The 23,087-nt window shown below is 39.8% G+C and overlaps 1 protein-coding gene across 1 annotated transcript; it reads right to left on the bottom strand.

Annotated features, from left to right (window-relative positions):
* Window positions 1-4,706: 4,706 nt before the first annotated feature.
* LOC140230636 (uncharacterized) lies at window positions 4,707-21,665 on the bottom strand. The gene is made up of 11 exons (XM_072310776.1): window positions 21,592-21,665; window positions 11,767-11,856; window positions 11,147-11,239; window positions 10,219-10,772; window positions 9,710-9,863; window positions 8,017-8,181; window positions 7,332-7,553; window positions 6,735-6,869; window positions 6,051-6,180; window positions 5,276-5,356; window positions 4,707-4,784 (listed from the first exon to the last, which is right to left on the bottom strand). Exons 1-11 carry the CDS (start codon window positions 21,663-21,665, stop codon window positions 4,707-4,709), a joined length of 1,776 nt encoding a protein of 591 aa, XP_072166877.1.
* Between the last annotated feature and the right edge of the window lie 1,422 nt (window positions 21,666-23,087).

The following is a 23,087-nucleotide window of genomic DNA, read 5'->3' as shown; positions in this document are numbered from 1 at the left end:
CTCATTAATTTTTGACAGGCTGGTATGGTTTATTTTTGTTTATACAATTCTCCCGATTTATTTTATTGCTTTTGGCACGTCAAAGAGATATAAATTTGGCACAATATTTTCTACAAGTGTGAGACCTATGTTACAGACGAACAAAGTTGCATAAATCATTTTCATCATTAGATTTAAAAAAAAAAAGAAAGATGACTCATGTTCTTTGAACATTGGAAATATTAACTTTGGTTTCAGCAAGCCTTGTTTTACCCAATGTGGCACTGTTGATAAGACGCCTGGCTTTCTATCAGAGAATCTGAGTTCCAATCCCGCCAAGTGTATAGGTCCTTTGACGAGATGTTTTTATTCATTATGTACCTCTCAACCCAGAAGTATGATTGGGTACTTGGCAACACTAGGATAGTAATAATGGCAGGGCACTCTGGCAGAGCAATGCCAGCACTGAAGAGGCTACCCTGAATAAAGAAGACCATTATAATATCATATTAATTTGTTGTACCAAAGATAGTGAAGTAGGCTTATATCAGGAAAATATATGTAAAAATACAACAACTTATAATGATGATGATGATAATAATGATAATGATAATGATCATGATGACAATGATGATGATGATAATAATAATAATAATGATAATAATAATAATAATAATAATAATAATAATAATGATAATAATAATAACAATAATAATAATAATAATAATAGTAATAATAATAATAATAATAGTAATAATAATAATAATAATAATAATAATAATAATAATAATAACAACGAGCCATTGCAGCCTGGTATAGGAACTGATCAGTTGTGGTTGATAAGAATGCATCATAATTAAACCTTATTCCTAGGTTGGAGAAGTCTTCCCATACAAAAGTGTAGTTTGAGCAGGAAAAAAAAAGAAGAAACATTCGAATTTCAGGACTGAAGTGCAACAAGTTGGTTTACGCAGATATTAAACACTACTGACATTGAATCTTTTTGTTTATTTTGTATAGAATGTTTTGATTTCCTGTCTATATATGCGTTTGTTGGGAGACTGAATTCGGCATAAAATACAAATCTGCTTCATAGAATCAATAATACAGACAGGTAGAACTTCATAAAAGCAGACATGATTATAAGATGCATACTTATGACATCTGGGCCCCGTTTTTTTTTTCAAAAGATAAAATCGATTTTAGATTTCCTTACCACACAGGCTGCCATAGACGTACAGTTGAAATCAACTATATAATCAATTTTAACTCTTCATAAAACAGGGCCCGGATTTTTTTTTTCTCGTTTTCGCGGAGGGTGACTATCTCTAACGGTCACAACCTTACAACTCTCTCTCTCTCTCTCTCTCGTTAGCATAAAAAACTGTCTATTGATTGTGTTTGTGGTCCATTATAAATAAACAAAAACTACAAAAGTTTCTCAAACACACCAACACTGATTTAATGTGAATGTAAATGTATTTTCATATAAGAAAAGGAAGATTCATAGATTGTGTGTGTGTGTGTGTGTGTGTGTGCGCGGTAGGTTTGTACGTGATGCCTTTATCCGCTCATGTGATTTGCATGTGTGGTTAAGACTTCTGTTGTGTTTTCCGAAGAATGTGAAACTTCTCAAACTCTCTGGTCTTCTGCCTTGTGATGTAACTACAATTCTCTTCAATCTTACTTAATGTCAAACACAAAAAATATATAAATATACACAAGCACACACGTGCACGCACACACACACACACATATATATATATGTATATATATATATATATATATATATATATATATATATATATATATATATATGACAGATAAATCAACAGGTATCCACATTCTTATTTACAGATATACTACTAAACACTTTGCTCTGGAAGAGATACACAGGGACAGGGCTGTTGAATTGTAAGCGATAAATATCATTATCATTTTTTATTATCAAACATTGCAATTGGTGATCAGTGTGTGAATAAATAAATACAAACTGTACATAAGTTCTTGGTAACAGCGTAAAATGACTGACAATTCCACATCGTACAATAAAACATCTGTCGGAAATACTTCTAGTTGATATCAACATAAAATGACTGACAGCTTCACATCGTTCGGTAAAACATCTGTCAGAAAATACATCGTAGCGTATATAGTTGATATCGATATAAGATTATTTCTGTATTGCGCAGACGAAAATAAAATCACTGCATTGTATCTTCTTCTTATTATTATAATTCTTCTTCTTCTTCTTCTTCTTCTTTTGTTAACAACGTTCAAATCTGGGAGGAGTACCAATTGCACAACATGATTTCAATTTTCTCTTCGTTCGCCCGCCTATATTATCTTTATATTCTGCTTCTCGGCAACCTCGCGCAACTCTCCGGCACGCTCGATTAGGCTATCGGGCGCAATCGCTGCGATCAAAGCCAGCACTATCCCTGACAAGCTAGTCTTTTCAGCCTCGCCCTCTGATTCGATTGATTGTTCCCAGTGATTAAAACATCGAAATCACACATCTTCGTGTCAAACTGATCCAGCTCAGGGTATTTCAACCTCAACCCCCCCCCCCCCCTCCTGTCGTAGACTCTCGCAAAGTTGAGTGAAAAAAAAAAGAAGAGAGGAATGTGAAAAAAGGCTGTCGCACTTTGTCAGGATGTGCCGCCTGTAATGGGGCACTCGCAATTATTGCGTCTTGGTATCTGAAGTTCAATGCCACGACGACGTCTTACCACGCTTCCCTCGTTTTGTCGACGCTCGACAAGAGAGGTGACGTCACAATGAGTGTACCAGCTGTTGATCGTTGTTAAAGGCCCCCACTGTGAGTTCTAGAATGATAATGCTCTTTTACCAAAGTTCAGAATTGCTCATATTATTTAACAATCTGAGTGACAATTGCAGGATTCTAATCCACAACCAGGTACCGGGACTCAGCAATGACAACTGCCAAATGAATTTCAAATTAAATAAGGTGCGCTACTGCTGATGTAAATAAAACGTGAGCAGTTTAAGTAGGCTCCATCATTGGGAATGTGTAGTTTCTCACGGAAAAGAGAAGTTAATATACGGAAACGCATTCTCAAAAGTCACTGCGTACGTGTGACTTTAAAGTTGTCAACTCCATAACTATACAGGATCATACTTGGAAAAAAAAGTAAGCACACAAAATTAAAAATGAAACATAAAGACATATTTGCATCTCTGCGATATAGGATTTGAGCACAATAACCAACATCAGGGAAACCACTCAAGTGTAAGTGATATTGAAGTATGCATGCCTTCTGTTACAACTGTACAACGAATGCAGTGAGCTCTTTAATGTACTAGGTCGCCATGGTAACCTGATTCTGCGTGCACGTCAGCACAAGTGACGGTGTAAATGGTGCGTGAGGGAATGACGCTGCAGTTATCGTCTTGGTTCTGCTCCGTGGCTGGCATTAGCAAGGAGCCATACTAAATCGGGCGTGAAAGCAATACCGGGACTGTCGCCATTTTCATCCTCGTATCAATTCCATACTGCATCATAAGTATTGCACTTAAGTTTCAAACGACATGAGATGTCGACATAATTAGCTCGAAATCAGACGTTATGGGCCTCAATAATGAAGTAAAGACCATTCGTCAAAATAAAGTATAGAGAAAAGTGCAAACTGAATTAAATCAAGTAAATCGATACCAAAATAAGGAACACTGATAAATCATAACAATGTGACATTAGTCGAAATTTGTTTTTTTTTTCAAACATGCATTTGATTCATTTTCATTTGGAGATACTTAGCACAAAAATCGGTTGCACTTTGTGCGAAGGAATTTGAAGCAACGAAGTGCTTTGATAATTTTCCCAAATTGGGGAATTAGAATGTCATTTTTTTTTTGTTGCTCTCCAAGCAGTTTAAATTCACACACGGTAATTATGAAAGACTCATTTGGCTCAGAGGCGAAGTAGATGCAAGCACAGACCTTCTATTACACTTCGTGTCTCAAAAGTCCAAAACAAAAATGGAAAATTTTCAGCTTTTAGTAGGACAAAGTCCCTAATTTGAATAAATGCATATTTTTGACATCAAACAAATTTCGTTCACAAGTATTACGACAACGCAAATACACTTCAAACAATCTCGATTAGTCCGACAAAGACAGAATCAGTCCTACAAAGAAAGACTGAATACGACGAAATGAAATCTATTGCACGGTGAAACCGACAGAGAACAAGGTGAATTCCAACATGTGTCATCAAAACATCAATCAGTAATCGTCAACATCATCAGCATTCAACAGCAACATCATTTTCAAAACATTACAAATATTCGTACTCGCCGTTTCTGTGCCAATCAGTAAAAAAAAAAATTCTCTCTACATACAAAATGTACAAACGTATTCTCTTGCTTGGTAAAAATAGGAAGCTCTTGATTGCGTCTTGAAGTAAGACTAAGAGTCACTTTCCGTTAGGCAAGTACTGGTGATCAATAATCTTTGATATTTTCATTCGATATATGCCATAGAGTAAGGAACATCGAGACATCTGAAACTTTGCCTATAGTTCATAACAAATAAGTTTTTGAAGACCATGCGTAATACTGGGCTAAGCGTACTGTTATTGGTTGGTATTTTTGTTGATTCCCGCATGAACATCGGTTATCCTCCAGCCTCCCGCAGTGATCCTTTGAGTCTGTCCGGGCTCGGGACAAGTGCTGAGGGCGATGCGGTGCGAAAATGCTGATTCCCGGTTACCAATGAATACCGGTACCCAGTCGGTTCAGGTTATCCGGCTCCGATAGGCTGTGCTTCATGTTTGCGATGGCAGCCTGTGTAAATGATTCAAAATATGAAATTGTTTGTAATAACATTTACATCCACAATGTATCGAAAACGTTTGACGCTTATATTTTCACGCTATAGTAGCGACTTCAAATGGAATTTTCATTGCTTTCTGTTTTAAGAAAAAAGCTTTATCGAGAGACAAAGAACATAGACTTCCATGAAATAGTCATTGACTTCGTCTTTAGATACTAATGGTACTGACAACAGCACTTGTTGCAATTCTGAAACGTCTGTCACGGAAATCAATGCACGATGATAATAATCAATAATCATGTTTCGAAAAAGGGTTCAACTATAATGTTTTTATTCATACCAATAGTATAACAGAACCGACATGACCGAAGATTGAACCGAAAATAATCTAGAATGAGATTAGAAAATCTCTCAGTGTGCTGACTTTTTATGATGACTTGGAATATCGACTCGTTTGAGTTCGAGCTCACGTTCTTATGTTTCTAGTATCTTGTCCACTTACGTTCTGCTTTAGTTCTTTGACAATCTCGGGGAAAGACGGTCTCGACTGTGGGTCTTGTGACCAGCAGTTGCGTACAAGATTCTGCAGAAGAGAGAGGAAGAAACCGTGCCATTAGAGAAAACCTCTGAAGTAAAGTATACATAACAGCATCCAAAATAAATTCTTGAGTGACAAAGATGGTTCAGAGATATTATTCATAATAGGTAATTTAATGGGAGGGCCAGGTTGGGCATTGAATAATAACATTATTTCTCTATCATTCTTTCATTGATTTTCAGGGGATGGCAAAATTACTTTTAGAAGTTTGTGAGTTGCGTGATACGACAAAACTGTTGTTTGTTTGTTTTTTAGATACCAAGATCATTGAGGCAAATTTTCCTCAAAAGCAACACTCAACAATCGAAAAGATACTGATATTCAGACCTTTTTCTTAAATAATCATATTTAATCAGGCGTTAATGGATGCACTGCTCTTGAATAAACGTCGGGTGGATGCCCTCTGAGTGAATTACCTCGTTGGCATGAGAGCGGCTCGGCTCGCCGCCAGCCAGGCGCGGCTATCATAGCGAGCAGTTTGAGGGATGAGCAGAACGTGGCTTAATGGCTTAACTTGAAAAGACACTTAAACACTGCTCTTTCGATCGTTTCAATTTCTGAGGACTCTAGCAACGGTGTTGTCCTATGCCAGGGAATAACTGGGAATATATTTCGCCATAATTGCCTCTATGCGTGTTAGCTTTATTTTCCTGGATTCCAGCTCAAACGTTGCTCTTACCTTGAGATTCGCAGAACACGTGACCTGATGGAAGTTATCTCTCTTTCCCGTGCACGTCTGGTAGATAAGACCCTCTGCGCATGCGTGAGACATGGGCCATCGTCCCGCCAAAATCTCGAAGAGTGTGACGCTGTTGCAGAAAAGTACAAAGAAAATCCTCTTTACTTAGTCTTCAAAGCATCATTTCAATTTTCTGCATGTGGTATTTTTCGTTCCAAAACAGACATGACAATACATGACTTGATCAGGTAATGTTTGACTTTACCGCTGACGCTAAGGAATTGGAAAACGGAGCTATACATTGTTGCATTTTTATCATTTATGAGGAAGAAGGATGAATACGTTGGTCTAGCACATCCACAGAAATCATCGGTAAACATCGTTGGCAGTCGGATAAATGCTCCTTGAACAAGGATGCCCACATTTGGGAATAACTTTCAAACCCCGTAATTACAACCCACAACTAGTCCACTACGTAGACAGGTATAGAATTATCATCGTCCTTGTTTTCTTTTCGCCCCTTTGCACTGCTTAACACTGAACTTGTGGAACAGGTTCAAGAGAAACCCGATTCTTACTGTTGCCCCCACAAACAAAAATAAAAAGTTGGGAAAGTACCGCCATGATGAGACATCAAACTTTCTATCTGATAAGAGAAGACCTTTTTTTTCCACCCTCACTTACCCGAAGGCATACACGTCGGTTTGTTGCGTCGGTCCCGCCTCGGTGACGAGTTCCGGCGGGGAGACACGAGCCCCCGCCAGGACTTCGGGGGCGAGGTAGCACAGCTTCCCCTTGGGCAGAGAGGCGTAACCGTGTCTGTAATAACAACAAATAGAAAAAATCAACTTAGAGGCAAATCGTTAAATACATCATTACATTACATTATGCTCATCTATGAAAAATTGTTTTACATAATGTTAGAAACAAGAATAAACGCAAAAGATAAGAAAAACTCTCGACCAGTGCGTTATCTTGGTTTTGCTTTAGGAGCTCTTTTGATCATTTTGTATATTTCAGGAAGAACACATCATCGTACACTTAGAAAAGAATACAATAATCATAACAACTACAGTCACTGGCTGACTTTACTTTTGTACAGGAATAATAAGCTGACAAGTTAAGATTTTAAACCGATCTTATATTTCTCTTTGTCTAATATATCAACATTGGAATACGTTCAGTGCATTATCATCATTATAACCATCAATACGTCTCCATTAAGACATTACAAATTATGGTGGCTTCAAGTATGGGTGTTGCCTGCGGCCTGTGACGTACTTTTGGCATGGGGCGTCGCCGGTGTCGACCCGTGTGACGTACAACTTGACCTTTGACTCCAGGAAGACACAACGCGAGTTGAGGTGCCCTAGGACAATGCCCTTGGCATGGAGGTAGCCCATGGCCTGAGCGAGCTGCCGGCCAATGTGGACCTTGGACGACGTCGCCAGCTTCTTCTTGAGTACGTGCACGTGGTGGTAGAGCGACGGACCCTTGTGGATGCTGCACGGGGGAAAAGGAGGGAAAAGGAAATTCTTATCTCTCTACTGCACTGGCACTAAATAGAGGTTATTGTACGAGGAACAACATTTATTTTAGTTCTAGTAGAGGGCTATGAAGACTAACAGAAGGTGTAGAGGGGTTGATATTACATACAAATGTTAATAAAACGGAGGCTTGCCGGACATAGCAACAACTGCTCCATCACAGCCGGATTGTAATATACTGAATGGCGAGAACAGGTGAATAGAAAACTAAAGTCAAGGTCCTCAGAGGGGGGAAAATATCACGTAAATAAGGATGCTGCCAGCAAATACGCCTACGAATGTTGAGCAATGCCCCTGTAGAGTTTGGGAGTGGGCGGGCAGTGGGAGGGGGAACAGTATAGTGATGGCGCGAAGAGAACAATAGACGGAAAAGTGTGGAGGACGTGGAAAATAATGACAAAAGGTCAGATGCTGCGTACCTCGTGACCACTGCCAGGTTGCCCTCGTCCACGCATGCGCCCATGAAGAGAGCGATGTTCTCGTGGCGGATCATGCTGAGCATCGACACCTCGTCCAGGAACTCGTCCACCTTCACCGACATCGAGTCACGTGTCTGGATCAACACCTCGCCGTGCCAACGCCCCCTGTGTCAAGAGTGGGGAAAAGTGAACACAAACTACAATTAACTCCTCCATAACCACAATCTTAAAGTGGTCATTAAATTATAATACAGACAGGTTACTAGAAGTAGTGACAGAGTGTACGTATGTTCAGATGGTTATTGCAAACAGTTTATCCATGATTAGAACGGGATATCTGGATGCTAAGATTAGATTAGATCATCATTTCACTTTGATCAGATGTGACATATCAGTTGATTTGTTGCCAATGTTTTGATTTCATCATGCTGGATGTAGCGATTGCTACAAACTGAAAAGAGGGAAAAAAGAATCGAAACGAGATTCGCTCTTTCATTTAATTTTTTTTCGTCTTCTTTCCTTCTTTTAACGCCCTGCAAAACCTGGTGTGTTGAAAGATCGAACGCATTAATATTGGGGGTGAAAAGTGCAGCTATAACAATGACAATATGCTGGTCTAATTCACGAGCTCAGATGCCATCTCGTCAGCTTTTGATCCCCGTAGATTCCCCGAAATCCCGTTCATTAGATTCAGGGCGATAGCAACGTGTTAGTCATCACTTGTCATCGGGGTATGACTGCACGATATCCCCCACCCCCCACCTCCACCCTCATCTCCAACCCCGACGTTGGTTGACTCATGAGACTCCTCAGCGATCAGCGTAACCCTGCTTGTCGGCAGGTGTTTGTGACATAATTTTCAAAAGAGATACTTGGCACCCTTTGGCACTCACGGCCATCCAAATCTTCATCAGCAAATATTTATCTCCGGATGGCACTCGGTTTCATAAACGGCTCGTGTGAACTATCAGATCATGCTACCCAAATGATTCTGGCGGCAATACGTGAGAACATTGTCTTACTCATGAACCGTGCATATTGTATGAATGAATTAAAAAAAAAGGACAAACAACAACAAAAATCCTTCCTCAAAACAGAGAGATAATATTCAATGACACTTTGCTACAGTGTAACCATTAGATACATGAAACATATACCTAGATGTCGATAATCTGAACGACGAAGACCTCAGCGAGACGGTCACAAATCACGACGGGTACTTCAGGTGGTTTCTAACTTACATCCACAACACATGAATTAACAGTGAACATCTCTAGACGGGAATGTCTGACAAAACTTTTGTGTTCTCTTGTGTACACCTGCTCTCACTTCTTGTACTTTAGACACCTTTCCTCTCCATGTACTCTTGTACCCCCATTTCTATGTTATCTATTGTTCTTATCTCTTTCCTTCATCATTGTCTCACGTCCACTCATGTTGCTTTTCTCCTTTGTCTTCCACGTCCTTCTCTTAAATCTTTAATTATCATTCTGAGCTGTCCTTGTAAATGAGTTCCTCAATTTGAATGTGGTTTTGAAAGATAAGACGAAAATAACGCCAAATTTACGCCCTTACTCCACCGTCAGTGCTTCGCCGGGCTATATGATTATCAATCTGAATGCTGAGTTCTCAAATAGATGAAGTGAAATACAATTAATTGCTATTCATTTATCTATAAGCTCGCTGCACTTACTTGAAAGTGTTGCCCATCTTGCCAGTCTCCACCAGTCTCCCGTAGACGAGATCTCGATGGGGGATGGTCCACTCGCTGAGACTTTCTTTGCGACTTCGGAAGGTGTCGTCCCCACTCGGGCAGAACTCGGCATCGGTCGAGTCATTGGTATTGTCTGAAGCAAAGAGTGTGGGACCAGTCGTTTCATTTGAACTCAGTGAAATAACTTGACTATGGCATATGGCTTCCTGATTTGAAGCATGTGTGTATAATTTCATGTTCAGCTTTTTTTTTTTTTTGTCCTGGTTAGCTCGTTTGACTTGAAAAGGCTATGCATGCAAATGAGAGCTCTTAATTATGACACATGTCCCGGTCATTTCAAGTGTTGTGGAATAAGATTCATTCACATGTATTTGATCATCAGTCTACACTTGAATAAATATGTATTCATGTATGCATAATATATAGGCATGTCCAACTTGAAAGGTTCAGCACAACACAAAATTTCTGTTTATCTGGGTGGAAATTACCTGAGGACCGCCGGCAGTGGCTACCCTTGCGATCAAGAGGCCACGTAGCAACGAATAGTGCACCATCAAAGAGCGGGGCCTCGACTCCGGTCGCTGCCTCGAGACGGGGGTTTGGCAGACCGTGGGCATCATTTGAGAGGGTTGTGAACCTCTCCGAAGTCCAGGAGTCCGCGTCCAGAAGGGAAGAAATTTCTCCCAGGGTCTCCTCGTCAGTCGAGCCGAAGCTGTCGAAGACACGCAATTCCTTGGGAGTGTCGCAATCGGAGACGAAGCTGGCGTCGGACTCGAGGGAGTGATAGCCGGACACCGACGAGCGGTTGGAAGACTGGGAGGTCAGCGTCGATCGCGACATCCGACCCCTCTTGGGGCCCGACTCTGGGACCAGGCTCAGGTGGTACTGGGTGGGGAATTTCTTGGCGCTGAAACTGGGGTACTTCGGCTCAGTCTCCGGAAAGGATTCCAGGGAATCGGTTTTTCTGGCGGCTTGTGACAAGACTTCGACCTTCTTTGCGGCGGCATCCAATCTCGTGTGGCATGGTGGGATACCTCGAAGACTTCCGCTGTCTCCACCTGAAGAGGGCAATAGAATACAGGATATAACCTGATGATTGATACATCACTGGTTTACTCAATACCTTGCGCAGTTGAAATGCAAGAATCTATTGATTTTCTGTCATCACAATACCAGGCGTTTTGTGGACCCTGTGTTAGTTTTTCCTTCCATGGGTATTTCAATCATTCACATGCATCATTATAATATGATAGTTCTATTGTGAATGAAGCTATAAATCCGTATGTGCGTTTATATGTGCATAAAATAAAGGAATAACAATCCCGAACTGTCATTCTCACATACTTTTTTTCTCTTTGTTTCACGAGCATATAGTGCCGGGGGTGGGGAGGGGGAGGTGAAAGGTACGCGCAAGACTTCCGTGTATACATACCGTCGTACTGCCGATGGTGTTCTACCAGTTCGCAGAGATGAGCCGCTTGCTCTGCACACCGTCTATGACATCTCACCCTGGAAGAAACAAAGATTAAACCCTCTCTTATATTAGCAACCTAGAAATATCAGAGTTACATCAAAGAGATCACCTCAGACTGAAGACATATCGATATACATGTACTACATTCTGTGTTATAACACAAGTGACACGAGTAATTCCGTTCGCTGAATAACATGCTACATTACTAGTTATCCGTACTGGCCCGTAATAGGCGGTACTGAATGTCAGGGTTTTTTGTTTGTTGTTTGTTGTTGTTGTTGTTGTTGTTGTTGTTGTTGTTGTTGTTGGTTTTTTTTTTTTTTTTTTGGGGGGGGGGGGGGGGGCTGGGTGTGGTAAAATTGGCCTAAACGTCGTGCAATATCGCAAACGTCAGCTTATGACTCTGCTTTACCACAAATGCGAACCGACGCTGAGATCAAAGCAAAACGATAAGTTGGAGAACGCATGTCTAAGAAGACGGCATCATTACATGGTATATATATCTTATAGTTGGAGCTTAAAGAAAGCATTATTTTATCCTTCTTTAGGCCATTATCCTCACCTGCAATCCCTGCATCGGAGTGTGACGAGAAACATAGTCTTCTTGCAGAAATCGCACCTCTTCGAGGGAGAGACGAGCTTCCTGCTGTAACTACAGATTAGAGAGAAATATAAAGATATACATATACATTAATATTATGCGATAAAACATATATTATATTTTATCATATCATATCATATTATATTATATTATATTATATTATATTATATCATATTATATTATGTAATATTTTATTATATCATATTACACCAATTCACATTATTTTCATGTATGAGTGGGGGGGGGGACAGATGTAGACGAAAGAGAAAGGGATAGAAAACATACAAACACAATTCAGACATTCGTGTAACGGTCATAAGCAGTAAATAGTTGATATCATATTATATCTTATGAGTGTGCTATTTTTGTTTGTACCTGAGCTAGTATATGTAAGTATAATGCAAAGCAAAGATATTGCCTTGAAATATATATAAAAAGATAAGCACACGCGCAGTAATGTACTTCGCTATATAGCACATCGTGCTTGTAAGCTGGATTTGGTCTGCTGCCAGACTTAATGGCGCGGGAAATCAGGCAAACATGTGTCTCTTCGGGACATTATGAAGAACCGCAAAGTGCCACGTGATGGACGCGCACCCGCACAAACATGAAATCCTTCACCTGCAATAAGCAGAAAGAAAAAACATCTTATGAAACGTGGCTGCTGTACGCGAACACGACTATCAATTACTAGAGATGCAGTCGGAATTATTCCATGTTTTCAGCAGTATTTCATGTTTTACCCGAGGAAAAGGATGTCGCGACCAGAGTGGAATGGCGTCCCGTGGAATCCGTAACCGTAGCTTAATGAGACGGAATAGATTCACGTGTCACTGCCCTACAGAACGATCTACAAGGACATTTTCAGAGTAAGCCATAACTCTGGCCAAGTCGACGAGAGAAACATAAACACCTGCACATAAATTAAGTTGTACCGATGCATCAGATGTAAACACGCGTATACTGATACACAGGACATGTTGTCAATTTGAATAAAGATCATCATGATTTTATTCATATTATTATGTCGAATATAGAACATTCATTTGTAGGTTTTAGAGGATGTGGAATAAGTTGTATATAAAAGGAGAGCGGGATAATACTCTATATTCTAATGCATTCTATTGCTGCATTTAAATCGAGAGATTAAAGCATTTAACTCTTAACCATGTAATGTGACACCAAAAACAAAAGAAAACAAAAGAAAACAAAACCAAATGGAATGAATATTATAGACAGCTGTTTTTCAGCTTTTTCTGCCTTCCAATATAGAAACAGAAATACCCAAGAAGACGCATAAGGAAATAGAAACTACTACTCTTCAAAGAACCTCAGATCTCACGCGATTTGGTTTCCCCCATTTTCTCCTCCATTTCGAGAACTGTAGAGTCTTCTTCATGCCCCGCGAAGCCACGTACAAACATTTCGATGTACACCTGAACTCCATCGAGTTCGGGGTTGGCACGCCCTTGTTCTGGGTGGGTGGCAGATCGTAGGAGTATACGAGTAGATCCAAGTTTTGATAAACAGACCACTTGTACAGGGATACATTGTGACGGAGGGTTAGTTTTACATCAACAAACTAGAACATAGGACCAAAGATCCGTGTGTCAATTAATTAGAATGACCATGCATAATATATTGTCATGTTTAATATATACAACTGTAGTCTCGCTTTACGTAACGGTATGATAAGATAAGTTTTCCTTCAAAACATTGAATAGAGCCTACCTAAAAAGACACACACAAAAAAAAAACCCTCGAATCTCTTTCCTCCCCCCAAGCCGAGCGTATGTATACTTTGCATCAAGGGACCTAACTAAAGTAGTCTGACGAAGGGGGTTAGCATGCAGTAAAAGCTTTGAAATAGCAGATATGAGATCGTAGCTCAGGGGCATGTTGTCATCATAAGCACGATACTCTCATCTCCCTCAGCATAACTACACAGTATACTATATGTTACATACGTACATACATACACACATGCACACATACTATGTACGCGCATACATATACATACACACACATGCATACATACAGCTGTACATACATGCAGCTGTCACGTGTCAAGTCGTTGGTACGGTCAAGGAGGTTTTTGTATCACCCCCTCTAATTTGCATGTTATACTCTATCGCAATCTTATGTGATGATGCGTTATTCCGTTATTATCAGTCTCCCGACGGCTCACTAATCGGGGTATCATCAACAAAGAGGAACACACCCCACCCCTTACATGTAGGTCATTGCATATTTCGTTGACATCATTTGTTTCTGGGTTTTGTTTTGTTTTTTTTCGTTTCGTTTTGATGTATGGTGATATTGAAATGTTTTCAAAGGGTCGATCTCAACACCAGGAACTCGACCGATTTCATTAATTTTGTTCTTTATCTACGTAAGTTATTTTCTCGTCACGAAAAATAGAAGGTGGAGATTATGGAGCTCATATTCAAGTCGGGAACATGTCTTGGTGCAAACATACATGTACATGTAAGAAGACCCAGGTCGAAACATCTATTTTGGACCTTTTCAATTTGCAGTCGTGTGTAATCGCTATTTTTAATATTTAGTTAGATTTCTCGTAGGGATTTTGAGTATACCATAATTACCATGATGACAAATTGCGTGTACAGTGCGGACAATCTAACAGACCTGGAGCCGTCGACTGTATTCCCCCCTTGTTTGTGTTTGTTGTGCATGATATCGTGTCTGATTTCAATTAAAGTGAGCATAATTTTTTCAAAATATTTGTGAGCAAACATATTCCAAAGTTTCTTATGTTAGCAAAAAATACGAAATATTTTCGACAGGTGGACAAATGGGGGCGCCACGACATTCTTTCCAAGATTATTGGCAATGCTACTTCAATTTAGCCATAAGCTGGTAAATCAATTACAATCCGCAATATAATACATGCAGGCCTGGGCCAGATTCTTGAACTTTCTATTAAATTATATATAGGGTTATGTGGCAAACGTGGCTAAATGGGTATGAATGATCTGACTTGGCTTCTTGTTGGTCGCTATCTGAAAGAACATCTATATTGTGGCCCCGATTGTCTTGCAAGCTATCGACGGTCAAAGGTTCATTTGTTAATTTGTGTCGCCACAATATGAAATTCAATTGGTAGCTGGAAAGCCAACCACGTGCGGATTAAAGGATACCAAAATATTGGTACCTGGCCAAATTATCAACGTTGATGATCAAGATCAACTGGTAACCGCCAATGTTGACTTCAGTCATTCAAAATACAGTGTATATGATAACTTGTGTAGAACGTGTGGTCTTTTCTTTGTCCACTGCAAACACTAATAGCGCATCGAGAATCAAAATTCGACCCATACCAATCCGGGCAACCACGTTTACGATCAGACCAGCTCTTTAACGGACAAGTCCACCCTCATATACATGTGGATTGAGTGAATTAATGCAGTCATATTAGTAGAACACATCAGTGAAAGTTAGGGGAAAATCGGACAATCCGTTGAAAAGTTATGAATTTTTAAAGTACATGTATCTGGGCAGTCACTGCTGGAAGAGGAGACTACTACAGTGAATGATGACATATGCGTACAACTACATAAAAAAAAAATAAAAAGAGAATTTCACAAAGCTTCACTTTTTGAATAAAGTGCACATTTCTGCGACTTGTTACTGGCTATTCCCCCTGCCTTCTGAAAGAGAGAAGTCAAGTGTTCATTTGTTATGCGAGAAAAGTGAAAATATGTTGAATGTTCTTTATTCTTTCTTTATATCGTTGTACTCACGTGACATCACAAGCTATAGTAGTCTTCTCATCCAGCCGTGACTGAGCAGAAACTTCAAAAATTCATAACTTTTGAACGGATTGTCCAATTTTCCTCAAACTGTCAGTGATGTGCTCTACTAATATTGCTGCATTCACTCAACCCACATGTCTATGAAGGTGAACTTCTCCTTTAACCTCCCTGATCAGACCACTGCAGGCGTGGGTGTACGAAACAACGACGTCCAGCATTACGCCATCAACGCCCCCATATTATACAGTCGGATTATTTTGATATTCGGAGAACAGCCCTACGAATACCCCGTCTTTCATGGAATGTTCACTGCTCACACTATCAGCACTACCAGGACATTCCCGCAACAATGTAGTACAAAGATATAATGTATGTGACACTTTAACATTTCAAAGAGTATGATAGTTTGAGAAAGGAATCGCTTACTTGACCGTCTGTTATACAGTACCGTGTTCTGCAGAGAGCTACATTATTACTGAATATCGATAGGGGATTACATAATTATACAAGTACATGCAAAAGATCGCGGCATCTTTTTCCCCTTTTGCCGCATTGAAAAGGAGGGCGGAATTTCTACTGGTATACCATATCTGAATTACATCATCCATGACACAGGGTAAAAGAGCAGACTACATCACCTTGCTTCACTCGCATTCGTTGATGATGATTTAGTTTGATTTTTGGTGACAAACTGCTGTTTACTTTTGAGTTACTGATATCACAGAAAATGGCAAAACTCCCACGATTACATTATAATCGGGCTAAATCACAAAAATCCCATGTCTGGCGACCACTCGTGACCTTAGAGTAGTTGCGTTAATGAAAAAAATACGAATGACCTGAGAAAAACAAGTTCCAAACTTATATAGGAAAAGTACAGGATGATGAATTCGCTTCTCCTATTGCATCTTGCGAATGAGTGGGCGTTCACCCAGGTCTCATGACGTGTTTACCAGAGAATGGGAAAAATCCCTAAGTCTGCAAAAGCTGCACTGATTACTCTGGAACTTGTTTGGCATGCATGCCTTGAACACAAGATACGCTGTGCAACATATCATAAACCGGTATTTCGATTTTGAGAACGTGATTTGCGTCTTCTTTTCGCCTTATGCCAAACCTCTTGTCATTAATATTACACTAATTATCCATGTGAAGTTGCACATGCTGTGACTGGTTGGCTACGTCCCAATATCCAGGCCTATGGTAATGGCGGACACAACAACAATGTTTGGAATCAAACAAGCCTCCTTGCCCTCCTCCCCAGCGGAGGTAGACACAACAAAACAATTGTAGGCCTACATGTAGTACGTAACCAAACCACAACCTCGAACAAAACTCTTGTTAGTGTTGATAAGTAGTGCACTCGCACAAAGTGTCACTACCCCAGTTAAACACATACAAGCACATGCCACACACACACACACACACACACACACACACACATAAATAAAGAAAAAAAAAGTAGAATGTACTCTATGATGTGTGACAAAGAAAACGAAACGACACTTGTAAATTTTCTGAATGTATATAGCAAGGAACCGAAGGCTGTTATCAAATTTCATGCCGTATTTATATCGTAAACAACGTTTTCAAAAGCATGCCAGGATTGTTTCGTGATTAAACCTGACCTGGAAAGTATCCCAAAGGAGAGGAATGGGTAAAGAAGCAAAGGCGAGGAGATAGGGGCCAAGTTAGATAAACAGCCAGCTACAACGAGGGCATGGGGAGGGGGCAAACTCCTGCTACGTCCCTGCACGGAGCTGATCTAGTTTGGAACTGTGGAAATCCAGCCATGATGAAGCAGAAATCTTACGCTCAAAAAAGAGCATCTCAGCCAGCAAATTATATATACATATAAAAAAGAAAAGAAAAAAAAAACCTGCGACAATCACAATTTCTTATAGGCTGACCACTATAACGTCCTTTGTATCACCCCATGGTATCACATCCAGTTCTTAGAAACCAATTGAGAAGTATCGCATGGTCTTGTCACTATACCCCTGCCTGGCTGCGTTGGTAGCTTAACGAGCATACTCTGCATTGACATTTACGTAAGTTATTTGGTGATAACCTGCATGCTCTAATTTCCGTTGTTTCAAGACTCATGCCGAAGGAGATGTTTCTCCGTAACACATCATTTCAAATTCAGAGAGGGACAGTTTAAATTAATTCGTTTGAAAAAAAAATGGCGTGTTAACCGTGGCTTTTGGGACATGGCATAATGGACAAGAGAGCTATTCTTCAAGCGCAGGGCTTGAAATCAAATTTTGCTATACACAATACTATTTATGCTTGGCGGTTTCCTGGATTTAGTAACAAAAAAAAAAAACAAAAAAAAAAAACAACAACAAACGCTCCTCTATCAGTTTCCTTTTGCATATTTATCAAATAATATACAGTAGGTATAAAAATGCACAACCGAATGAAAAGCTTGGGGGACTACTGGAACGCCTTTTAAGGACATCTGCCATTTAACCCCCGAAGAACGGTCAACTGGTACAATGTACGTTAAGGCAAGAATGTGGCTGAGAGACGCATCGAATTTCAGCATCAACATTTTTACGAGGGTTAAATTTCATACTTTTTTTCGTGGCCTGGGGATATGGAGACGATCAAATTCCCAGTTGACATCGAGGCTAGGTTCTGGGATATGCATAATTCATGCATGCCAGATTCGACATAGCCCGCATGCTGGAAAAATGGAATGCATAAAGAGCCGGTATCATTTTCATCGCAGAAATGCGAGATATTGATGGGCGTGGTGCAGTCAGAGACAGATTGAAACGCGGGGTACTTTAGCCATTTTGGATCTGTTATTCAAAGGGGAGAGTTCGCAGGCACTGTGGCGTAAAAGCTATCATTCGGGGAATTGATTTGGAGAATGTGACGCAAACTGACCGGCCTTTTGTGGAGGGGGGGGGGGGGCGATGGCTGCCCTACGGACACGCTCATGATTTCAACGGTGATATAATGGAAAGGAAGGGAAAGGCTGAGGTTTACTGTTCAATTCAATTCAATTCAAAGTTTATGTCATTTTCCGACAAAACATAAGTTACACTTCTTTTGACAACAGAGAATAAGGTAAACAGAACATTATGTATTGAAAAGAATGTACAACAATTGAGGACCTTATAGTAATTATACATTGTTGTAAAGAAAGAAACAGAAGTGATCGAAATGAAGTACATGTATAACTTTGCTTAAAGTGCGAAAAATGGAGAGACCCACTAAAAAGACAGAGCTTGTAGAATGTGGGCCCCTCTGGAAAAATAACATCAGTGGGAAGATTAATTGAAGCATCATAAATACAAAAGGAAAAAAGAAGAAAAAAAAGAAGAAGAAGAAGTCTGGAAGCCCACTAAGAATTAGATTCACAGATAAATACATTTACTTTCATAGACGCGGACAAACATAGAAAAAGACTATAGACAACGAAACAACTACTGAAGAAAAGGTTTCTTTTCTTCTTCTTCTTCTTCTTCTTCTTCTTCTTCTTCTACTGAAGAAGAGGTTTCTTTACTTTGCGTTCGCAGAAAAGACAAATGCAGGAGAACCAGTAAAATTTCCAGCCGCGTGTCAAATTGAATTTAAGAGAGATGAATATGAGCTTACGTGAATCCCTATAGGGAGAAAGTCTTTCAAAAAATTAAACAAACAAAATAATGATCGTATCATCGTACAATGACATACTGACGTGCAGTCAGGAAATTAGGTCAAAGGTCTTGCTCATTGTTACACAAGCACATTTCAGTCATTCTTATATCATTTTTTGGAGGACTATTATCAATAATAATTATCAATATCACAAACAAATAAATGAAATGAATTAAATGGAAGTACCACTGTGCAGCCCTCAAATTGGATTCCATAAAGACATGATTCTGTTATTGATTTTTTTATTCATATTCATTTAATTTTCTAATGCTGAAGGACATAGAGAGAGTGAGAAAGAGAGAACGTGACACGCATTCATGCGCAAGGTTATGCCGTGGTATGGAGTGGGCATCTTTCTGGCAGATCTTTTAATGATGAAAACCACAACAACAAAAACAGAAATAGTATAGACCCGTAGCACTTGTCTAGAGAAGTGTGTAGTGTCCCTGTACTAGAGAAGTGCATTGAATACCGCCCTCAACGATAGACGCACTTATGCAGCACGAGGTGGTATTCACCGCATACTGTCCCAGATTCCCAGTTAACAATATTGGACAACAACGCAGCTTCACAGTATAGACTTCACGCCTCCAGGTAATCATGAAATGACTTTTAAAAAATAATGAATATGCATCTACTGCTCGCCAGGATTGAAGAGAGAGATAGAGAGAGAGAGAGAGAGAGAGGGGGGGGGGGGGGAGGGGTCCACTCAGAAAGAAGGGCATTAGGGCATACACACTAAGAAAAATAGGCTCGTATCTGCACCTCCAATGGAAGGTGCAGACCATTGTCACACTGGGAGCACCTTTGCAGGTGTAACTTTGTACCTTTCACACCAGAAAGGTGCAAAGTTGCACCTTTCTAGGTGCTCCCAGTGCTCCCTGTGCCTTTAACGGTGAAAAGTTGAACCCGTGAAGGTGCTTCCAGTGTGACATATTGGTTAAGGTGCAAGTCTAAATCTATTTTCCGTTGAATGTAGGATACCACATGACGTATGTGGAATATTGGATGTATTGTACTGATATTTATATAAGATAACAATTTATCTTTCCACCTCTGATGTACACAAGCTCAGACCAGATACATGCAGGCTACGACTTCAATGCTCACAACTGATTCGTTTTGGTTGGTCGCTGTTTATTGTCAAGTAACTGAAACATAATTATTGACAGTCTATGATTAAAGCCGCTGTGGTCTAAAAATAGTAGAAAGTCTTCAAAATGCTCCGGCCTGTTGTCAAGTATGTAACTGATTTTGCCCGCCAGTCAATCAGATACATTGCACAAAATGGCCTCGGAAAGAGTAGGCCCTATTAAGCAATGAATATGAAGATTTATTTTTAAATTATTTATCTATTTATTATTATTATTGTTATTATTATTATTATTATCATTATTATTATTATTATTATTATTATTATTATTATTAGTGTTATTATTATTATTTTACACAGAGACAGTGGCGAGGGATCATCAGTTAATATTGCAGAGGTTTATCACTGGATGTAGAAGGCACTGTAGTAAGATGTGCTTAATGAAAGCATTTTGAAAGATTAGGATGGGCCTTATTTCAGAATACAATAATGCTAGTACGCTGCCTGTAATAAGCACTGAAGTCTCCAAGCATTGCTATTTCAATCTTACAGTACTTTATGTATATCAATACAACCCACCCAACAGAACAATGTTGGTTAAAACTGACGTCAAATTTGATATGGTAGGTCAATTAAGCGTACTATGAAAATGATAGATCATACAAGCCTAAGTGATACAGTTGGTATCTTAATGTCCAATCGTGGACAGATCAAAACAAATCTAGCGTCGCTCAGCTTTTGATTAAGATATCTAGCCATTCAAATGTAGCCTGGCCAATCTTTTGTAGTTCATGACCCCGATGTGGACAACAGCCAGTACTTGGCATCGCTCCCCAGGCCAGCCGCCTGGCCTGGCCGCTTGACCTCATTGCGTGTTCGTGGAGTGAACGCGCTTGTCATTGCGGTGAAATACAGCAATTACGAAGAGAGAGAGAGAGAGAGAGAGAGAGAGAGAGAGAGAGAGAGAGAGAGAGAGAGAGAGGGAAATGAGAGAAGAGGAGATATGTATACCCAGGCCCTGGGTCAGGGAGAGATAGAATGAGGAAAACGTGATCGCAAGCCAATGAACGTGAGAAATTTTTAGCGATCCACATTTTTATATATCGATTGATCTAGTTTGTGGCATGACAAATTAAAAACGAGGTCATGTTATAGACTATTGTGAAATTTTAAGATCGAAATCATGACACGGACCTGGAAATATAGTGCAATTGCAAAGATTTTCATGAAATGACACAAACAATGCAATTATTTAGGTCTTACCAGTGCTTGGTTCGAAGCAACAAAGTCTGTTGGAGTTGTTCCATTATGAGGGCTAGCTGTTCCTTTGGCTGCATTGTTGATGTCAGTCAATAGGTCGACACGATAAAAGGATCCAAAGCAAGGCTCGATGGTAATAATTTGAATTATAACCTCTCGATGCACTGCTTAGATACGTCCAGTAGACATATACCACACAGACAAATATATCACAACGAAAGTGTGGAGCGTTAGCGTGTTACACCCATCCAGTTCAAGTGACCCACGAGTAACTGATGTACACACGTTCTCACGCACATACATTACTCACTGAAACTATACGCATATCGATCGCTTACAAAAGCGTGTGTGTCTTTGTGTATACAGCGCTTATGTGCCTGTGTGTGAGTGTGTGTTTACGGGTGCGTGTCAGAGCGGCACGCGACACACGCCGATCAATCGACGGCACGCGAGTGGGCGGAGCATCAGACCAAACTGACGGGCGCCTCTCGACCAATCACAGTTTGTTGCTAAGTTGGGATTACGCAGATACGACTCGTAATAGTCCCTCGGCTCGCTTTTGAGGTTTAGGGTTTTTGTTCTCCAAAAGTGCGAGTCGCATTGTTCTGCGATGTCTTTGTCTTCACTATCACGGGCCCCGTGGTTTTGTGTCCAAGAAATACCTGTGCTCTAAAAAATGTGGTTGACCATCTAGTCATTGGCCTCTTTCTTCTTGTCACAGCCTTTCACTAGAGGTTTTTAGAGAACAAAAATAATTGTGCACGAGGAATATACACAAGGAATGCGTGTATGCGTTGCGTGTGTGTGTGTGTGTGTGTGTGTGTGCGTGTGAGTGTGTGTGTGTGTACGTGTGTTAGGTAGGGAGGAGGGGGTGTAAAATAATAACGTTTCAGACTGTTTATCAACGCTGCTCTGTTCCAGGATATGCCCTTTCCTTGACATTGGTTAAATAGACACGATATCATTCAACTCACTCAATTCTACAACCCAATGAAATACTAATATATGTACGAGTGAGAGATTCATAACAATTTCTCTTTAATGTGAGCAGCGTTACTGGATTTTCAAGAATGCAGCTATCAGGATGTTAAGTACCTCACGTAAAAATAATTAATGTATTTTTTTTTTTCAAATTCAAATTCAAAATGAAATTATATCATCCCTTCATAGATCACCACCTGTTAATGCGTTGTCAAAATATTCAATAAAAGTGATTAAAACCCGATTGCCGTATTAAAAAAAAAAAAGAACAAAAATGGTTGTACCTTCTAGAGAAAGGTCAAGTTCAAGTGGTTTTTTTTCTCCATCTCAACATAATCAATAACATGACAAGCACAATGTAGGTCTACATGAAAGTAACAAAACACCAACATAAGTAGGCCCACTATGATGCAAGTAAAGAAATATCAACATATAAGTAATACGTGTATACACTGAAATGCAATCATACGTTTGTATATATATATATATATATATATATATATATATATGTAGGACAA

Source organism: Diadema setosum, chromosome 7, assembly GCF_964275005.1.
Source record: "Diadema setosum chromosome 7, eeDiaSeto1, whole genome shotgun sequence".
Classification (NCBI taxonomy): domain Eukaryota; kingdom Metazoa; phylum Echinodermata; class Echinoidea; order Diadematoida; family Diadematidae; genus Diadema; species Diadema setosum.
The sequence above is the reverse complement of the archived record's forward strand: the minus strand, read 5'-3'. Positions and strand labels throughout refer to the sequence as shown.